The sequence below is a fragment of the Puntigrus tetrazona genome, chromosome 2 (assembly GCF_018831695.1).
Source record: "Puntigrus tetrazona isolate hp1 chromosome 2, ASM1883169v1, whole genome shotgun sequence".
NCBI lineage: Eukaryota > Metazoa > Chordata > Actinopteri > Cypriniformes > Cyprinidae > Puntigrus > Puntigrus tetrazona.
In genome coordinates, this window is record NC_056700.1 from 23,715,465 (window position 1) to 23,736,522 (window position 21,058).

Below are 21,058 nucleotides of genomic sequence, written 5' to 3' on the forward strand. Positions count from 1 at the left end.
GTTTTTTTTTATCAATTTAGGTTCACAAATTACCTACACTCAAGACTAGTGTGGGTTTTTTTTTTCACTATAATAAATACTTGCTCTGTCTCCTGTTTTTGTTTTTATTATAGAGAGGATAGATTGAGTTTAACATGTTCTATAGGTTTTACATTGTTGGTAAGACTTTAAATGTTAACAAATGACACTAAGTGGTAATGTATAAACTAACCTGAACAGACAATAAGCATTACATTTACAGTATTTATCTTTGTTAACGTTAGTTCATAACAATACAATAATTGTTGTATTGTTATAGTAAATAAACACAACTTGAGATTAATATGGCATTAGTAAATGCAGAAATTAGCCTTAAATATTTATAAATGCTGTAGAAATATTGTTCAAATTTTATTATTTAAATTTTATTAACTAATGAACCGAACAATTTGCTCATAAATATTTTTTTTTCCTTTTTTACTTCAATAATCTTTTTAAACGAGACTGAGCAAATATTGCCAAGCTTCCAACATTTGCCGTTTTCAACACTGTTGCCCTTTAATGACCTCAGAATGACCTTTTTAAACTGATGCACAAAGGGTTAATAAATGAAATAACACCAATTACATTCTAAAGGGAGTTTATGCAGCATCGTTAGCATATATACACACACGTACATCATGACAAACACACACTAACACAACGTCTGCTGTGGTACAAAGTGCCAGCACTAACAAACAACACGGTAGCAGCTCGGAAGACTCCTTCGGACTTCAACTCAACTAAAACAAGGTGCAGTTGTTTAAATTTACATCACTATAAGCCAGTGAAGCATACACACAGATAGCTCCGTATTCAACGAAAATAAGCTCTATTAGATAAAATATATGGAAATCTTGCATATTCACAAAATGTACCACTTGGCCCCATTTAAAAGGGATGATCAGCTAATGGCTTGAGCGTATGGATTGTCAATCACAACACACTGAGCTACTACACTGAAGGACCTCGCAGCTGTACGTCTATGATTAGAGTTTAATGTCAGCTGCTTCACGTATACTGTGTATGATTATGTGTTCGGGTCAAGACCGGAAACGCAGGTCTTCACCTTCAATAAATACATTTTCACTTGCAAGACGTCTTGGGTGGACACGTGGCTGCTGGTTAAATGGATGAGATGTCTTTAGCTCTCAGACGGACGATGTGTTCGAGCTGGCCGGAATCGGACACGTCGTAGCTGGTTTTGTATTTGGCTAGGATCTTCATGAGCGGACGCAGTCGGAGCCACCACTGTTCCTTCGGGATTCTGTGACTGGAAAAAAAACATGAATAATATCGGGTCAAAGGTTGGGTCATCGTGACATCATGTTTTTTAAGTATATATTCTCTTTAAAAAAATCATGATTATTTTCTTTGATCTATTGACTTAAAAAGAATGTATTACGAAGACACAGAAACGATTTTAAACTACTTCTCAATTTTAATATACAATTAAATATTTTAACATGTTTATGGCTTTTTTTCGTGTTTAATAACTTGACCTGCTCTGATAATAACGTGAAACTAAAGTAAGATTAATTATGGCTTTTAAATTTAGAAATGTTGACCATGACTAACAATAAAAAAAAAATAATACGTAAAATGTTAAACTAATTAAGAAATTAAAATACCATTTATATATTTTTCACTAAAATAAAAATATATATTTTATTAATATTTAAGAAAATAAACACAAAGTTATTATTAGGTATTATTATATGAATCTACTTAAAGTTAGACTTGTAGTAAGTATAATGCATTAAATGACAATTAAATGATTAAATGCATTATATTATAAAGTATGTATACGTATGCTAGCATGTTTGTTTTCTTACACAAAATCTGTCTCATCCTTCAGCTGTACGACGGGCTGAAAGACCAGGGCCCTCCGACGCATCCCCAACAAACACGCAGAATCCTCTGAGTTTGCAAACACGCGACCTAAAAAACACATACATATATGGCACTTCACACAATCTACAAGCAACGCGAACTGACCAAAGATGTATGCGTAATAACACTGCACTTCAGTATCATTTTGAGATCCAAATAACTTACCTTCACCTGAGCCAAACGAGGAAAGCAAAATACAAAGAGTAAAATAAAAGAACACAATGACAGTGAGGACCAAACATTTCTTTCACCAATATGTATATTTTTTATACGATGTATACATTTGTTCTAAAAAAATAATTACAAAAAATACAAACGTTTTATGAATTGAATTTATTTTATTTTTCAATTATTAACTGTGAAACTTTTTTAAAAACTGCAAAAATAATTATCAATAATAAAAAAATATATTAATATCATTATTGTTATTCTAGAGCTATACATTAAATGTATATTATTACATTTTACATTCACATCTGTGCATGTATAAATTCAGTAAATGCAATTGTGGTCATGAAAAGTGCATAATTCTCTTACTTCGTATCGTTTCTAATATGTATTTGTAATTTATTCATTTATATAATTCTTAGTTACAGAATTCCGAATGTATCTGGTCCAAAAATGTGCTCAAAGATTATTAGGATGTAATTTCTGCAGCAGTGCTGAATACGTGTTTTCTGTTGCTCTTGTACCAAAATTAAAAATCCGTTCTGACTTTACGCAATCCCAGACTGCATCTCTGCAGGAGTGCTTTCTCTTTACCTTCTCTGTAAAACTCCTTGAGCTTCTTGGAGATCCACTGCATGGCTTTAGCTGCGATCTTGGTGCCAAAGTTCCTGTCAAACGGGGAAGGAGCACCACCCTACCCAGCAGATAAAACGATATTCTGATCACGTTCACAATTGTGTGTGTGTGTGTGTGTGTGTGTGTGTGTGTGTGTGTGTGTGTGTGTGTTTGTACCTGCTGCATGTGTCCCAGGACGTTCTTCCTGCAGTCAAACACTCCTTTGCCCTCTTCACTGTATAGCTGGTAGATGAAGTCAGTGGTGTAGTTCTCACTGCTGTTCTCATTCCTGCAACACACACACACACACACACACACTCACTGTTTCTGCACATATAGAGCTACACGATACACACGAATGAATGCAGTGTATTAATGCTGTAAGTAAGACAGCTCGATCATACCTGAGCACTAAACCTCTCTGGATGCTGGTCTTCATCTTCTCAGTTAAATGTTCGACGTTAGACTGAAAAATAGAGCACTCATGAAAACTCAGCATGACGATGACGTTCTCTCTCTCTCTCTCTTTCTTAAATAGTACACTCTGCTAAATATTCCTGCCTGAGTGTGGGACGGAGCAGACAGAGGACGTGAAGAAGGGTACACTGTAATGCCCGTGTCTGGCAGACGGGGGCAGACTTGACCTTTGACCCTCATGTGCTAAGAATCATTGACTTGACTTTGGCTACTGTATGTTCATAACGGAATACTAACTACTTCGTTTTTTCTGAAAAAATAAAAATAAAAAAAATGAAGGCTTATTTAGCAAGGTTGCATTAAAGTGACTAAAGACCTCATTCTATAATAGTGCTATATTTCTGTTTAAAATGTCTGTCATTTTAAACTTAATTAAACTCAAATATTTTTCAAAAACATTTGATCTCAACTTTTTAAATCATGGTTACCACAAAAACATTAAGCAGCATTCAACACTGATAATATATTTATATATACATATATATACAATTAATTCACTGATAACCCTGAAGACTGGTGTAATGTTGTTGAAAATTCAGCTCTGCATCACAGAAATAAATTTAATTTTAAGGCAGATTAATATAGACAACATGTATATTCAATGGTAATAATATTTCATAATAATGCCATTTTTAACTGTATTTTTGATTAAATAAATGCAGCCTCGGTGAGCATAAAAGTCTATTTTAATCATATTTCAACGTAACCTGTGTGTAAAATAAAATTGTTTAAATTTTAAGTGGATAGAAAAAAGAAATCTTATGACAATGCAATTTCCACCACATTCATACGTACCATATTTCTGACACTCCAAGGTACTTTTTTTATATGCTAAAAAAAGTTATAGATTTGGCAGTGATGTTTGCCAATCTAGGTCACAAGACGAAGCTATATATAAATACAGAGCTGTATTCAGTCACCTTGTCCATGTCACACAGTTACACTGCAAAATATATACATGCAGTATATTTAACTATCTATATTACTAAAGTACGGTTTCTCTCACCTGCAGGTCTCGGATGTCAAACGGTTCTTCATAGATGTAGGCTGCATCCGCTCCGGCCGCCAAGCCGCCCACCGTCGCCAGATAACCACAGTAACCGCCCATCGTCTCAATGATGAACACACGGCGCTTGGTTCCGCTGGCCGACTGCTTTATACGGTCACACGTCTGACACACACATTACAACAGTTAAAGAATGATACGTATCTCTTATTATCACACTCACGCACAAGCTAATGCAGTTCTGACACGTAAACGCTACATGTAACACATTCGATATAAGACAAGCATAAAGCATAGTCCAAAATTAACCGACCAATGACAGGTAAATTCAGTTTTTTGTTGAAAACATTTTAGAAATTTTTTTTATAAATAATATTTTTTCCCCAATGTTTTAAAAATTGCTGTACAAATTCTATATTAAATAATTAAAAAAAACAAAAAAAAAATAATATATATATATATATATATATATATATATATATATATATATATATATATTTATTATTTTTATAATATATAATTGAGCAATTTTATATATATATATATACACATATTGGGATTTTTTAGCATTTGGGATTTTTAATCCCAAACGTCATGAATTATGTCATTGAATGATTATTAATTCAACTTACAAAATGCATAATGTTGCACTTTTTACTCACAGCTGGCGCTTGTTGAGTGTTAATTTTGGACCTGTGCGTAAGCTGTCACATGCAAGCACAAGGCACTGTATAGTTCACGACAACAGAGAACATGCATGTGGTTTCAACTCATAAATAAGTGATTTGAGTGCAGTTCTTTTTTTTGGAGTGATAAATGTTTGCCATGCAATTTAGGAATACATACAAACTTTCACATCAGCATAGCAAACTTTCCTGCAGTGGAAAAACATGATTTGTATGTTATATAACCTCAGATAATGCAACCAGCATCTAAATCTTAATTTCTCATAGTTAGACGTTTCTGTGAGGACATAAAAAAAAATAATAAAACCGGAAAAAATATTATGTATGCATTTCTCATAGCCAGGTATGATTGTACAAATGTCAAGGTGCACTAAGAAGTGTCCACTTGTAAAATCGTTCATCGTTGTACACTTTCTTTCTGAATAAGTTTATGTCAAATATGTATGTGATTTGTCTGTCAACCCACAACAGTAGGTTTCAATATATAATCCAAGAATATATTGTAATAGACTCTAAGGAATAGCTCACCCAAAAATGAAAATTTGCTTAAAATGTACTCTCTAAGGCTAAGATGTAGATGTGTATGTTTGTTCATCAGAACAGATTTGGAGAAATTTAGTGTTACTTGCCCAACTGCAGTGAATGGGTGCCATCAGAATGAGTCCAAACAGCTAATAAAAACATAGTAATAATCCATGAGATATTAAATGATGGACATGTGGATTACTTGTGTATTACTGTGATGCTTTAATCAGCTGTTCTGACGGCACCCATTCACTGCAGAGGAATTATTGCTGAGAGTGATGTAATGCTAAATTTCTCCGAATCTGTTCTGATGAACAAACTCATCTGCATCTTAGATAGCCTGAGGGTGACTTATCAGCAAATTAAAATTTTCAGTTAAACAAAAATGATACAAAGTCTCTCTTTGCGTTTCCGCTGTGCTGATTGCTATCGTAATATCTGTCGTTCTGTCTGACGGTGGTGTGTCTTACCTCCACTATGGCATTGAGGGAGGTGTCTGCGCCAATGCTGAGGTCAGTGCCGGACACATTATTACTGATGGTGGCGGGCAGCATGCACATGGGCACGCAGAACTCCTCATAACTGCTGCGGGCATCGACCAGCTGCAGCAAACTCTCAAAGGCCTGCAGCAGTGCACATGCATTAGGACGGCCGCTCACGTACTTACTAGTGTACACTAAACGGGACCAAATATGCTCCTTTCTGATTGTTTTGAGGGGTAAAAGTGTTTCCTGTCTGCTCGAGACCAATATAGTTGACCACCAGATGGAGCTCCTACACGCGACGTGGGCATGGCATTGAATAAATGGTGAAGTTATTTAGAAAAAAAAAATCGAATGACCGAAAAAGTGTGACCAACTTAACACACCTGCACAACCGGACCAAACTGCAGCACAACCAGACCCTAAATAGCACATCTACACACACATGCGGAGAGAAACACACATCAGGCCTGGCCCAAAACAGCATGCAGTTAGTTGCACTTACATTTGATTTTATGTGTTATTTACAACTTAATGTCTATGAACAGAATATGCTGCACGCATTCTTACAGAAATATTAATGCAAGAAATCGTCAGTTTGACACAGATGCTGTCCAAAGACATTAAAATGTTATTGAGTATTAGTGATTAAGAACTAAAGCATATAATTATCTATTACTGCTTAAACCCACAAAATGAAAGGTTATTCCACAACAACATAAATAGGATATTTTAGCCATCGAATGGTTTTTAGTTGTTAGTTATGTCACGTACTGTCAAATACTTTTGAACTCAAATGCTTTTAAGAACTCAATTATTCCCATATATATATATATATAGATATATATATAATATATATATATATATATATATATATATATATATATATATATATATATATATATATATATATATATATATATATATTTTTGAAATAGTAGAACCAAGCTCAAAATAAAAAGGTAATAATAAATTACATTTATAATAATTTTTAATGTATGTTTATTTGGGAAAATAAATATTATTAAAGCAATTTTATAAATCAAATGATAATATTTTCACATCACATGCAATATAATCATACATAAAATGCAATGTAATAATTATGATATTATTATAATTTGGCTCTCAGGGTGATTGTGCTATTGTAATAATAAACACATTTGTGTTGGACCAGGCCTGCAATATAAGCACACACAAAACAGAGTTATAGAGTCGAGTGTGAGACTGGGCGCCAGGTTGTGCTGTGTGACCACATGCGATCGTCCTCAGACACACTGATTGAGTCAGGCTGAAGTGATCGCCAACCTCACCTTCACAGATCTACTTCATATTACAAGACAAAACTCTATCTAAAGAGCTGAGAGTCAACCTACTATACACAGCAAGTATGTTTACATGTACTTTAAAAGTTACATTATTAGATGGACAACAGTAATCTGTTTAAAATGTCATGTACACAATATATATATATATATATATATATATATATATATATATATATATATATATATATATATATATATATATATATATATATATATATATATATATATATATATATATATATATATATATATATATATATATATATATATATATATATACATATATATACACACACATTACATATTACACTCTTCTTATCATTGCTACAGCTGACACACACTTTTGTTGGATTGCAATCATTTTAACATTGACAAGTACTACAGTATTAGACATGGAAGCCAGTTTCTGCCACTGAAAAAACAAAAACAACATAACTGCGATTTTTTTATCAAAATGCTGACTTTTTGCAGGATTGTGAGATATAAACTCGTAATTCTGAGAACATATCAAACTGAACTTTATAAATTGCAATTGTTCAGTTAAGAAAGTATGTGTGTGTAATTATATAAGATAATATATATATATATGTATGTATATATATATATATATATATATATATATATATATATATATATATATATATATATATATATATATATATATATATATATATATATATATATATATATATATATATATATATCTGTATATCTTCCAGTGTGCAATTCTTAAAAAGAGGCATTTTTTTTCTTAGCGTGAAGAGCATTTTAAAAAAATCGAAAACATGTAAACATACTTAATACGACCAATCAGATTTTTGGGATCTCCTTAAACTTAAAATGCAATTGTATTGCCAGTAAATACCACAAATTTGAATCTACAGTAAGTTACTGGCAAACAGCTGCAAGTAATACTGTCATTTCTACACAATTGTTTAACACTCCCTCCTCCCACAAAACACCACTCTACCACACTTTCAGCTTTGCAACGTATCTAAAAAACATATTTACCTAAGGTTGAGTCTGAGAGTGTTGTTTAACCTTCAAGTATTTTAGTCTGACCTGTGTGTTTCCTGACCGGGAGGCTGGCGATCGTCAGCCCTGACCTTTCAGCGTATCTCACTGACCGAACAGCGCTCTTGACAAACAGATACACATGCCCACCACCCCACACACACGAGTGTGTGCCGTCTTACGTCCGTGATGGCGTTGAGGGCCGTGTCTGCCCCGATGCTCAGGTCTGAGCCGGGGATATTGTTGGACACAGTGGCCGGGACCATCACCATGGGAACACAAAGCTCTGCGTGTTTGGAACGAGCTGCTTGCAGCTCCATCAGCCCCAAATATGCCTGCGGTCAGAGCAAGGACTTATGGGTCACTGGCCAGAATTACGGGGCGAGGGGCAGAGAACCATGCCCACTATGATAATGTAGATAGGAAGTTACCGTATGTAGCAAGGCAGAATTTTTACTTGGACTTTGTTGTATTCCAGCACTTTAAGATGTCTTACACTCCAGTTTAATATTTTGGGGTCTGTAGGATTTTTAAAAATGTTTTAATGCGTTTTATGGTTACCAAAGCTACAGTTATTTGACAAATATGGTAAAAAGTTATAGTTTAAAACTATAAAAATAACTGTTTTCTACTTGTACTTGAGAATATTTTAAAATATAATTTCAAATTTAGCATTATCAAGCCTGACAACAGCTGTGCTGCTTTATAATTATTTGATTAGTGGAAAACCAGTTCTGAAAATAATGTACCATGATTTCCACAAAAATATAAAGATGTTTTAAAGATTTCAAAATAAATGTTATTCTTTTTAGAAACATTCAAACGTTCTTTACTGTCACTTTCGATTAATTTAATCTACTTTTGTCAAATAAATTATTATTTCTTAAAAAAAAAATCCCTGATTTTTCTACTGTTTAGATTTTTATATACTGTACGTTATTTACATTTAAATAACTAACAAGATAATCCAAAACAATATGATACTTTGTCTCATAATTGCTAAATGTGATTCTCTTAAAAACCAATGCTTAACTGGGAATTTAAAAAACAATGTAAAGTATTGCTTTTCATCTGTAAATAGCCATTTAATATATTAAATATGATAAAACAGTGATGAAATAATTTACACAAAAAAATAGAGACATAATTTCATTCTAGTTATTTTTTGGTAGAATGTCTTCAGTGCCATAGAATCAAAATCTTATTCATGTTATTTATATGTTTCAAAATATGTACAAAAACATATTACTGTAAAGCGTGTTTGTACGTAGATACTGTAACCGTGTTTGTACGTTACATACCTCGAAACCTCCAATAACGAGTAAAGCGTTAATGTTATGAATCTTCATCTGTTCTGCAATTTTATCAATATGCTTTGCTGGGAGAGTTCTGAAATGATAAAAAAAAAATCGTATTCATTGCATACATGCTTTTTTATTGACAATAGGCCCTTGGAAATATAATCTTACCTTTTTGTTCCTAGCAGGGACCCGCCCTGGCCTGTCCAGCCCCCAACATCACCCCACTTTATTTCTTTTATCTGAGAGAGAAAGTTTGCTTTAACTCCTGTATCTCTTCATCAGTCACACAAAGAAACAGAGAAACAGGAAGCACATACAATCTAATATACTTGTCCAAATAAGCGAGAAAATGCCTCAAACATGCATTTAAATGGCCAACATGCATCATCGCCATTAGCAGCATTACCTCTGAAAGAGTAAAGTAGCATTGAACAGATCTGTAATGCTACACTAGGCTAATTATGGCACTGAGCACAATGCAGCAGGGGATTGTGGGATGGAATAATGGGCTTACTGTAATCATGACTCTTTATCTCATTTGGGAGGGGATTGATGTACATACACACCTCCATTTTTCGAATCAAAGTCAGATTACTTATTCTCGCCAGAGCTAATTTTTCGTAAAATAGACATTATATTTTAATGCCTTTTGTATAATTTGACCAAATTAAATTAGAACTTGATTGGAAATTTTGCCCAACAAATGATAGTAATTACAATATAATAGTAATATAATGTTATCTACTCTTTTCTCAAGTGATATTTACCATACTTTACCATGATTTTCATACATAAAAAAATAAACGATAATATTTTCTAAAATGGATATTCCGATTTAGAATTGAAAGATATTATTATTATCTATGATTATCTATTAGTTTCTACATTAAAATAAGTATTTGAAAAGTGCCAAAAATAAATGTTGAAATGTCGTAAACATAAAAACGCCCGCGATTAACAAAACACTAATTAAACACAACGGTCTGTTAGTTCGTGTTGCATTACCTGTCCCTTATAGAAGCCCTCGAATCCATCGTTTACAGCAAACATAGTGTGGCCTTCGGTGATCCCGACCCTGACGGCCGAACGCACGGCCGCATTCATCCCAGCTGCAGGAGCGCCAACATTCAACACAGCCACATTAAATGAGCTCTAGACAACAGGAGAGAGCATAAACAGTCCTCTCATTCATAAAGTCTCAAAGCGAGTCACGTGACCTCAAGCAGACATGTTCAAATGTTTATGGAGTCTAATCTGCCGCACAACAGAAACACAGTACAAAATCCTGGATTAAGGTGCATTTGTGTGACTGTGAGTAAATTATGCAGAAGTCACAGTGACTATGATGAAGAAGTCTTCCTTCTTGCACAAAAAATGCTGTGAAAAATATATCTAGATAGTAAAAATATATCATATTTTGTACTGTGTTATATTTTATACTCTGAACAAACTAATCACTAATGAAAAAAAATAGTAAAACGGGAATCTAGTATATGAAAAAGCAATCAGTATTCAATTGTTTCGACTTCTGTTCTATTCCATTCTATATGTATATTCCGTATACATACACGTCCTTCCTGTGTTCCATCCTCACCCCCGCAAAAGAAAATAAATAAACATATCGGTCTGTCAGTGTCACAGAAATAGGCCAAGTCAGAGGAGATGTGTCGCAATATCGTTAATAATAATATTAAAGTCATTATCACTTACAGGTGGAAGTTCAGCGTCAATTTTGCGATGGGACAGGAGTTTGTAAGTGTTCAGGTTGTTTTCGAAACTTCTACAATGTGCGAAGAAAAACAAAAAGATTCAGACATTTTCGGGTTGGGTTTAAAGGAGCAAAACTACGGTGGACAGCGTTACCTTTGACATATGCTCTGTAAAATGATTTCTGTGGTTTACCTGCCACGCAGCTTTACGGCTTCTTCAAATCGTTTTTCATCCATGGCCTTCTGGACCTCCTGTGTCTGCAACAAGTCAAACAAGCAAACGCTCAAACTACCTGACACAAAAAACCATGAAAATAGATCCTTTGACTAATGTGTATTACGCTCCAAAAGTGTGTTTACACAGCAGAAATAAACATGGCGACAACCATTATAGATCATTGATAGATCACAATTACGATAGGATATGGTTTGTGTATGATTTTCCTGAGATTCGGATATTTTCAGAATAATGAATGTTACGTACGAAATCAATTTGTACAGCTATACTGTAAGGCTGTAAATAGCATATTTTAACAAACAGTAAATGACCAAATTCCACATGTGATCGCAAAAAGGAGGTTGGTACTGTGACTAGAATCCGGGTCTCTGGCAGGAGAGTCTTATGTTCCACCTCTGAGCCACAGAAGACAGTTGAACCCAATAGTGAGACGCGTTCTTGGATTAACTCAGCAAAGTTTAATGAGCAAAAAGCAAAGGGCACAAAAAATCCCTTTTCTTAGAGAAGGTCAAAACAATAATCATCAGTCCAAAAAGGCAAAAACACCTCCAAAACTAAATTCAGGAAGAAGGCATAAACAAGCCAAATTTAACATAGAAACAAAAGATTTGCCAAGAAACGTTCTACAGTAGACTTACAAAAGGACTGGCTAAGGAACATTAATATCCAAGCAAAGAACCCAAAGGAAGTCCTCTGTTTAAATACATAGGCTAAAACAAGGCACATGTGAAAGCAGTTGCACTGATTAGAAACAAATAATGCAGACGTGAAGCTCTATAGGGACATCTAGTGGCCAAAATAAAGCATCTCAAGCAAAAGCTCTGACAGGTACAAACACTCGATGGTGGTTTAAAGTGAGTTTTGAGTAAAAGTGTACTATTGATCTTATGATCGTCTGATGTTAGCTCTAATGCAGCGGCAAAACAGGTGCAGTCCTTTCTTCATAATCTATTTTTTCATAATACTGCATATTTTGTTGTGTTTATTTAGAAAAACGTTTATAATAGTTGGATAAATGTTTAGTGGGATTGAAGCGGCGTGGCTTGGTAAACGTATTATTGGCAGTATTATTGGCTTATAATGGCTAAATAAAAAAAATTATAAGGATTATGTCTTTATAATCTTTATATAGGCCAAGGCGTGAAAACTTATGTTTCCTTAAACTAGTTTGTCATGCATTTCTTTATTTCAACACATTTACGGGTAAATCCTAGTATCAACTAGTATAAATTGACATATACAGATGTCATAATTTTATAAATACACACATACATTTTATATTTAGTTAATATAAACATGTTTTAATGGGTTTTGGGATTGGCACACATACATTAACTTGAATTTTTGCATGGCCTAAATATATTAAATTGTTCCAATATCTTTCATATATGTTTTACTGCAAATTTACATATATTAGCGTATGGGAAAATGACTTTTTTTCTTAACGTCTCTTACTGATACAGATGTGCACAGATGACAGGAAACAAGGACTCATACGAACCAACCGCTAGGCCAGGCTCCCAGACTTAATGAGCTTTACTCTAAACTTTAAAACCCAAAAGACTGCCATTAGCTGAGTTACTTTCTCACCATCTGAACACACTCCATCAGAGGAAGCCTGACAGCCTGGTTCCCACACAGAGACACCACGCATGCTGGAGTACCAGGAGACGCTTCTAACAGGGCCAGGACGGCTTCCACTCCCATACGACTGGCCTGCAGAGGACAGGGGAAGAGACGGACACTTAAAGACACTCAATACGCCATGTCAAAGAGTCAATCATGTTGTTGGGATTTATTTAGTCAGGACCATACCAAAATCCGGTCAAAGGCGGAGGGCGTTCCTCCTCTCTGGACGTGACCCAAAATGGTGACCCGCGTGTCAAACCCCAAACAGCGCACCACCAGCTGCAGTAAAGAGTCAACACACAAACTTTACATCAAATACAGATGTTTCTCAAACAGATCCAGCAAGATAGGGAAATTAAAGGTTTTATGGCAGATATACACTACTGTTCAAAAGTTCACAGTCAGAATTTTTTTTTTCACTTATGCTCACCAAGGCTCCATTTATTTGCTTAAAAGTACAGTAAAAACAGTAATATTGTGAAATATTTTTACTATTTAAAATAACTGTTAATTCAACCAATTTATTTTCAAATTGTAATATTATGCTTACTTGCTGCTCAATAAAACATTCTTATTATTACCATTTTTTTTTTTTTTTTTTTTTACATTTTTTACTGCTTAATTTTTGTGAAAAACATTTTCTTTCCAGGATTCTTTGTTGAATAGATCGTTTGAAAGAGCATGTTTTTCCATAACAATGCAAATATCTTTACTGTCAATTTCTGTAATCTTTAATCACTTTGGTGGAGAAAAGTATCGATTTCTAGATGGAATTATTATTAATTTTAAAGTAAACACAGAAACCCAACTCCAAAACACAAAAAGCACACATGCATAAAAAAGCTATATTTCTAAAGGGGTTATTAAATGCAAGCTCAGCAAACATAACCACAGACATAAATGCTGGAAGAGAAACTTTGCATAATTAAGAAAATACATAAAAGTAAATTACATGCAGAGCAAATGAAGAGAAGTATGGACACTCACACGTTTAAACAAAAGAAAATATGTCTACCAGATCTCAAATCCAAAACACACATTTTTCATTTATTAGGTATAAGAGAAGAAAAACGGTCATTTGGCATAGGCACATTTAACATGAATGTATAGGCTGTAGCTGGGTATTACTCACATCCTTTATAAGTTCTGTGGTTATGGGCTTGTTGTTTTGGTCTATTGCACCTTCAGCTACTATGATGATATTAAGCCGTTTCTTATCAGCGCGATTCTACAAGGGAAGAAAGCGTGCACACACACATCCATACACACATACACACCGGTGAGAACAGGGAGGGGATACTCACGTCCTTCACTGCATTAGAGCTGATGGGATTTCCGTGTCTGTCTGTGGCTCCCTCGGCCACTATGATTATATTAAGACGAGAACCACGCAAACGGCTCTGCGGGACAAACACTGCAGGACTGAAACAAGCCGTGTGTGTGTGTGTGTGTGTGCACTTGCATGTATGCATGAGTGTGTTGTGTGATTGTGTTCATATGAATGTCAATGGCAGCTTGGGAAACTGATGCTAAACCGAGTAGCACTGTCAAGCTATTCTTTAACAGACGTTTACTACGCTACAAGCTAACTAACTGCAATGAAGCTGTAAGCTATTAAACTGTCTAAATACCCGATTACATAATTCGGTTGAAAAGAGAAGCATTTTTCTGTCACAAAAACAATAAAGAAATCGATTAGTGACAGAATCAAACGTAAAGTATTCAGTCGAATCTAAACAAAGCTCATTTATGCATTCATTCTCTTCGATAATTGAATTAAATGTTTGTTTCGCCACAAAATGCACAAAGAGTTGCATGAAAAAAAGCTGAGTGAGGATTCAGAAGATTCAGTGAATCATATTTCTTGAACCAATTTGTTAAAATGAATCATCTGAATGAACTGCCTTACTGAAATAACTTCAGTGCTATACGTAAAAGAATAAAATCAAAGACATAAATGCAGACACTTCCATATATATAGAGAGAGAGTGTGAGATAGATGTATAAATAAGTCCTATAAAATTATGCATAGTTCTCTTTTTCTCTACATTTCAGCTTTAGTTAATGTGTAAATCTAATTTACGCATAAATTTGCAACAAATATTCTTGGCACTGGTGAGAAATTGTGTGTGAAGCACCTTATTTGTAAATCGATAAATGCACATTTTTTCCTCGGTTGCAACGCTCCGTGCACAATATAAAGCAAAGAGTTAAAACTATGGTGTGATGTTACTTCATGCTACACTGCGACTGCTTTAAATAAACAACTAGAGTATACTGCCACTTAACTAAATAATGTAATTAGGGTAATAACCTCTATATCTGAGCTGGTTTGAGCACAGCTGTAGGCTCTTCTGTGCATGTTTATGCGTGTGAGTGTGCTACCTCTGATAGTTTATGACACATCTGTTCCTCCCAGCCATCCTTGGGAGGCATTTCTGGAATCAGCACCCAGTCAGCTCCACACGCAAGAGCACTGACTAATGCTAGATACCTACACACACAAACACACACTTTTTAATGCTGATTTTTAAGCGTAATCCGTGTTTCTCTCGAGTGTTTATACAAGGGTCTTACCCGCAGTGTCTTCCCATGACCTCCAGCACAAAGGTCCTCTGATGGCTAAAAGCAAACAACATGAATTAAAGAAACTCAATGTATTTTCAAGGACAGGCTTTAAGCTTTAAGAACATGTCTAATGCATTTGATATTCAAAATGCATTTACACTAAAACACACTTTTTTTAATGGCGATTTTAATATCTTATAATTACAATTGTCTGTTTATTGTCATTTTTGCTATACACAGTACCTTTGTGCCGTGGTCATTATGGCGTCCACCACCTCTATGATCCTGTGCAGTGCTGAGTCCGTGCCAATGGTCATATCTGTCCCGCAGAAATCATTGTCTATAGAGCCCACCATCCCAACAATATGCAACGCAGAATGAGTTTGGGCAGCCTCTTCACTGATCTGACCTGAGAAGACAGCAGAAATATCATGCTTTTTCGATACAGTTACAAATGACGATTTCTCCTCCCACGCATAAGCCCCTCCCATTCTGCTACCTGATTGGACAAGCTCATCCAAGAGTCCGCTCCACTCCTCCCTGAAGAGGTTAGCCCCGGTCAAACTGCCATCTCCGCCGATCACACATAAGTTAGTGATGCCGCGCTGCACCAGGTTCAGAGCGGCACGCAAACGGCCCTCGTGGGTACGAAAATCCTTACAGCGGGCGCTGCCAATCACAGTGCCACCCTGCACACACACACACAGTAGTATTAAGACAATACAATTCATTCATATGGTTTTCACTGGTCAAAATATGAAAGTTAAAGTGTGTCATTCATTCAAAAGATTTGTTCAAAAACAGATTAATTCACTAACAAAGTCTTTGAATCATTCATTCAACAGTTTTTTTTATTATTAATCATGTTTATTTAATTTTTTTAAATTTTAAAACGTGTTGTTTGTCTAATGTTTTTACTTCAGAACCACAGGAAAATCATGACCATACTGAGAAAATCATGCAGCTCTCCGCAGCAACCCTGTGTCTTTTCTATGTTTGCTTATTCTGTGTGCTATTTAAGCTTAAGAGACTTCGTTATAGCAAACTGCTTACCACTTGTAACATGCTGGACACGCTTTCCCATGTCGCCTCTTTGATGTTGTCACCTCCATCCACCATGCCCTGGTAGCCCTGAGAACGAAGCACTCATTGTAACCTCATAAAAAACGTAATTAATTTTTCTTTTTACCAAGGCATACACAGAATGGACACCTTTTATCTGTCACAAGCTTTCATGCATGGCCTTTGAGATCCACAGAAAACAATTTCAGAAAATGACACTGAAATTGTCGTATTTCATATTTCATTGTGCTTTTAATGTGTCACTGAGTGCTGCGAAAGATGCCTGTAAACAAAAGGCTTTATTTTATCATTATGGGTTTCGATCTGAGAATTAGGAAAATGAAAAATCACCTCATGAACAAAATAAACTTTTGCTCCCACGTAGATTCCCATTCTCACCACTGCCCTCACAGCAGCATTCATACCTACGTGGCAAAATACAGAGAGAGAAAGACTAGTGATTCTCAAATTCTAACTCATCAAACAGTGTAAAGATCATCTATAAGCGCACACATTTGAGAAATGAAAACATGAGAGTGGAGGCTCTACTCGCTATGTTGCCTATAGTGCTGTGACCTGACAAGTTTAATCAAGCATCTGTTGCCCTGAGGTTATGTCCAGCCTAACCCATAGTGATGGGAGGGCTGCTGCCTGGAAACCGTTGCTAGGAAACATAGTGCCATCAGAGACCCAAATAAAAAGGTAAAAAGGTCAGAAATTAAAGGTCTAGGAATTTATATTTAATGCAGGAGTATTTTTATTCTCTAATTTCTCTATTTCCCATATGTGACCCTGGACATATATATATATATATATATATATATATATATATATATATATATATATATATATATATATATATATATATGTATGTGTATATATATATATATATATATATATATATATATATATATATATATGTATATATATATATATATATATATATATGTATGTGTATATATATATATATATATATATATATATATATATATATATATATATATATTCCATGAAGATAATTTGTAATTCTTTCCTACTGTACCATAAATATATAAAAACTTAATTTCTGATTAGTAATAGGCTATGCAACGCTCATAACTTCATTTGGATAACTTTAAAGATAATTTTCTAAATATCTATTTTTTTTGAATGCACATAGTAAAATCCACTTGTCTGTTTCGACTGAGCTGTAGGACGGAAGCCAGACATTGCATCACAAGGAAACACGCCTCTCCGTGTTCTCTTCGGCTCAACATGACGAGCAAAACAAGAAATGCCCGACACGAGATGCGCTTTTAAAAAAGAGCATTCAGCCATTGAACGGAAACTGCTATCCCGCGGCTTTTAACCCGCGCGCACACTCACGCTCGGGATGCCGTCGGTTTTTCCACGTGATCACGGCATCACGGGAATCTCGCTCTACTTGCCTGCCATCACGTAGACACGCGCACTCATTTCCTCACAGTGATGTATTCATCGTGACACAAATATGCGCACAAACACACACCAAGCGAGCGGCACGCAGAGAAAACGCGACAGATAATTCGACCTGGAGGAATTTGACTCGCTTTCATTAAGTACTTCACCGAATGCCAATGCAAGAGTAAAATACAATGCATGACATGCCGTAAACGCAGCGTCAGGTAATTGCATAAATATTTAATTCCAGTCGCGTTAAAAGCCGCTCGAGCGCGCCCGGTTTACGCGTTGTCATGACACTCATCGAGCGCGAGACTCTTAGAGACGCAACTTCAATTATTTTACGTGCACTATACATAATAGATCTTAGATATATCAAAACGCGTTTTTAAAACTCGGTTTTGTTAATAATAACGATATGTCGGAAGAGCTAAAAAAGTGGCGATGGAGTAATTTGAGCGTCAGTTTAAAACCCCGGAACTGCCTCGCCTTACTCTTTTAACATCTGTTGCACTGGCTCCCTTCGGATGCGTAGCAGTTAAAGCTGTAAACAAGTCAACCTGCCGCGGAGAACACGAGCAAACAGTACACATCCTAATCGGTTTGTTAAAAGAAAAACACGCCGTACCTTGAGCATCTCCGCCACTTGTCAGGACGCCGATGGACTTCCCCGCCCCGGAGAGGTTCTCGATGAATTTTTTGGTGTCCGGCATTTTTGCACAGGCGTCTTTTGCAAACCGAGCAATGCCTTTAATTCTCGGGCGAGGTGAGAGCGATCCGAAGCAAGCTGGAGAGGATCAACTTCTCCTCCGGTGTCGGACGCGCGCGGTCGGGTAGGCTCACGTCCGCCGCCCCCGCTAGATTGACAGCAGCGTCACGCAATGGTCCCGCGGATCACGTCTCATCTGGACGAACGCAGACCAATTGCCTTCCTACGTTGGGATTAAAGAAGTCACAAGGAAGTCCTGCTTTGCTTTCATCAAGTTTAGAGCTGTTGCGACGCAATTCGCACGCTGAAGATCCAGCCCGCTCTAAATGCAAGGCGATATTCGTTCACAGTTTAGGTGGTAGTTTCACTCATGAAATGATTGGGAAATTAGTTCACGGTTTCGCGGTGCATATTAGCCGGCCTTGACTACATCAAAAGTTATGTTTGGGGGTATGGGGAGATTTAAGGATGGGTTAAGGTGTAGGGGGATGGGTCAACAGTGTAATAAAATTTTTATTACAGAAATTAATTACAGATGTGCATATAGGTATTTTTTTGCAACGCAAAAACATGCATGTAGACAATAAGTAAGTTCATTTAAAGGCAAGTGCATAGTAGTTAAGGTCCGTGGTGATGAAACGTGTGTGACCTGCTAATAGAATCTACTATCTATAGAACAACTACATACCAAACGTAATCCAGCCAACAAAAGGTGAACCTCTGCCAACTGTGAAGAGTGAAATTGTCTCTAAAGGCTTACATACACACAATCTCCATGACCTTGAGAATCATTTACCCTCAGAGAATATTTTCGTGTGAGAGAGAGAGAGATCTTGCAGCAAGAACAAGGGACCACATCTGTTAGTGACACAAATGTACATAGTTCTTAATGCATATTTTAATGCAACTGTGCGGATTTATTTTTTAATCTTAAAATATAATTACTAAGTCGTGACTTTGCACCGACTTCTAGACAAATGGGGTTGGTTTCTGTGATATATTTACATTTTCTTTGACATTTACGATATTTTACTCAGCTGTAGGAGGCTCGCCAAAATGCTCGAAACTACATACAGTTGCTTTAAATGGACAGGTTAATAAAGTTTTAGCATTTATTCCTTCATGTTGTTGCTAATAGCCTATGTGTGGGAAGCATGCTTCTTAACAGCTAGACATTGCCTTAACAAATAAGGAAATATTTATTGCAGTTAAAATGTTCATTAAAATTCTATTCATTTTGTCATATGATTCGGTGTCTCTTCAAGGCCTATAATCACAATTTTTGATTAGCATTATTAATAATAGTATTAATAATAATAGTAGTAGTAATAATAGTAATAATGTGTTTTATTGTCGTAATGAATATTAGATTACGACTGGCAATTGTTGAATAGTTGAATACATCTTGCTGCCCCGCTCCTAGTTATCGACCCCATATCCTTCTTCAAGGGGTTTGAATTAAAGGAAAATAGATAGGACAAGCTTGTTTTGGTAGACTAATGATATATAACTAAAAATAGAAGGTGGTGGCTCTAGTGGTCAGGAGTCCTGGTGTTCAGTTGCCTTTGACAATTTCAAGACTTATTACCTGGTGCTCTTTTTGAGGCATCTTTCCCAGTCCATAAATCAGCCCTGACATAAAACATCTTTAAAGTTTTGAAAAAATAGAAAGAGTGTTCGGATGTGTGCTCTGTTTTTATCCTTGTCTGGGCTAACTGTGTTTCTCAGGCGGCCTAAGGGCGGGACGTCTGTCTACAACAGGACTGACCAGAGCACAAAGCACTAAGATAAAGAGCAAGAGCGAGTGCAGCGCGACATGCCTGACAGTTGCTGTAGGTCAAGCTGTGGCGGTGATCGGGTAATCCTCGTATATGCTGCGACAATATGTGCTCTTTTTTTAACTCACGCCATTGCCAGGATTTCTGAATTAATTAAAATGTCCAGGCTTTGTTTTCTGACTGACATGACATGTTCTCTACAATTATTACCATACATCTGCTTAAATTCCTAAAATAATAAACAGATTGACCCCTTAAAACCATAATGTAAGGTGCTTGTCATTTGACTGTAACGTCCAAGATAATATTTTAATCTGTTGATATGAAATATAATTTATTGCTGATTAACAGATATAGATAATTTTCACATTTTCTTTGCACAGAAAAAAATCTGTGTATAAATCCAAAATGTGTACTACTAATATCATTACTT

General features: G+C 35.6%; 1 protein-coding gene across 6 annotated transcripts; it reads right to left on the reverse strand.

Moving 5' to 3' along the window:
- Positions 1-602: 602 nt before the first annotated feature.
- pfkpb (phosphofructokinase, platelet b) lies at positions 603-19,014 on the reverse strand. 6 transcript variants are annotated; one of them, XM_043264205.1, is made up of 23 exons: positions 18,767-19,014; positions 17,071-17,144; positions 16,711-16,788; positions 16,157-16,346; positions 15,901-16,066; positions 15,667-15,711; positions 15,475-15,583; positions 14,222-14,317; positions 13,276-13,368; positions 13,051-13,176; positions 11,416-11,480; positions 11,224-11,293; positions 10,519-10,665; positions 9,682-9,752; positions 9,514-9,601; positions 5,859-6,011; positions 4,178-4,342; positions 3,099-3,160; positions 2,872-2,983; positions 2,674-2,773; positions 2,077-2,082; positions 1,854-1,959; positions 603-1,291 (listed from the first exon to the last, which is right to left on the reverse strand). In XM_043264205.1, exons 1-23 carry the CDS (start codon positions 18,849-18,851, stop codon positions 1,144-1,146), a joined length of 2,355 nt encoding a protein of 784 aa, XP_043120140.1. In that variant the 5' UTR covers positions 18,852-19,014; the 3' UTR covers positions 603-1,143. The 6 variants fall into 6 exon arrangements, with proteins under 6 accessions (XP_043120140.1, XP_043120132.1, XP_043120155.1 ...); XM_043264197.1 differs by lacking the exon at positions 5,859-6,011 and adding an exon at positions 8,395-8,547 and having other exon boundaries at positions 18,767-19,010; XM_043264220.1 differs by lacking the exon at positions 2,077-2,082 and having other exon boundaries at positions 18,767-19,012.
- Between the last annotated feature and the right edge of the window lie 2,044 nt (positions 19,015-21,058).

Excerpts from the sequence above, each read along its gene's own strand:
- pfkpb (XM_043264205.1), bottom strand. The coding sequence starts at position 18,851 with ATGCCGGACACCAAAAAATTCATCGAGAACCTCTCCGGGGCGGGGAAG. Across the intron at positions 13,369-14,221 it reads CCACAGAACTTATAAAGGAT|CTGGTGGTGCGCTGTTTGGG; the intron begins GTGAGTAATACC and ends TCTTTACTGCAG. Across the intron at positions 4,343-5,858 it reads CCCTCAATGCCATAGTGGAG|ACGTGTGACCGTATAAAGCA; the intron begins GTAAGACACACC and ends TGTGTGTGTCAG.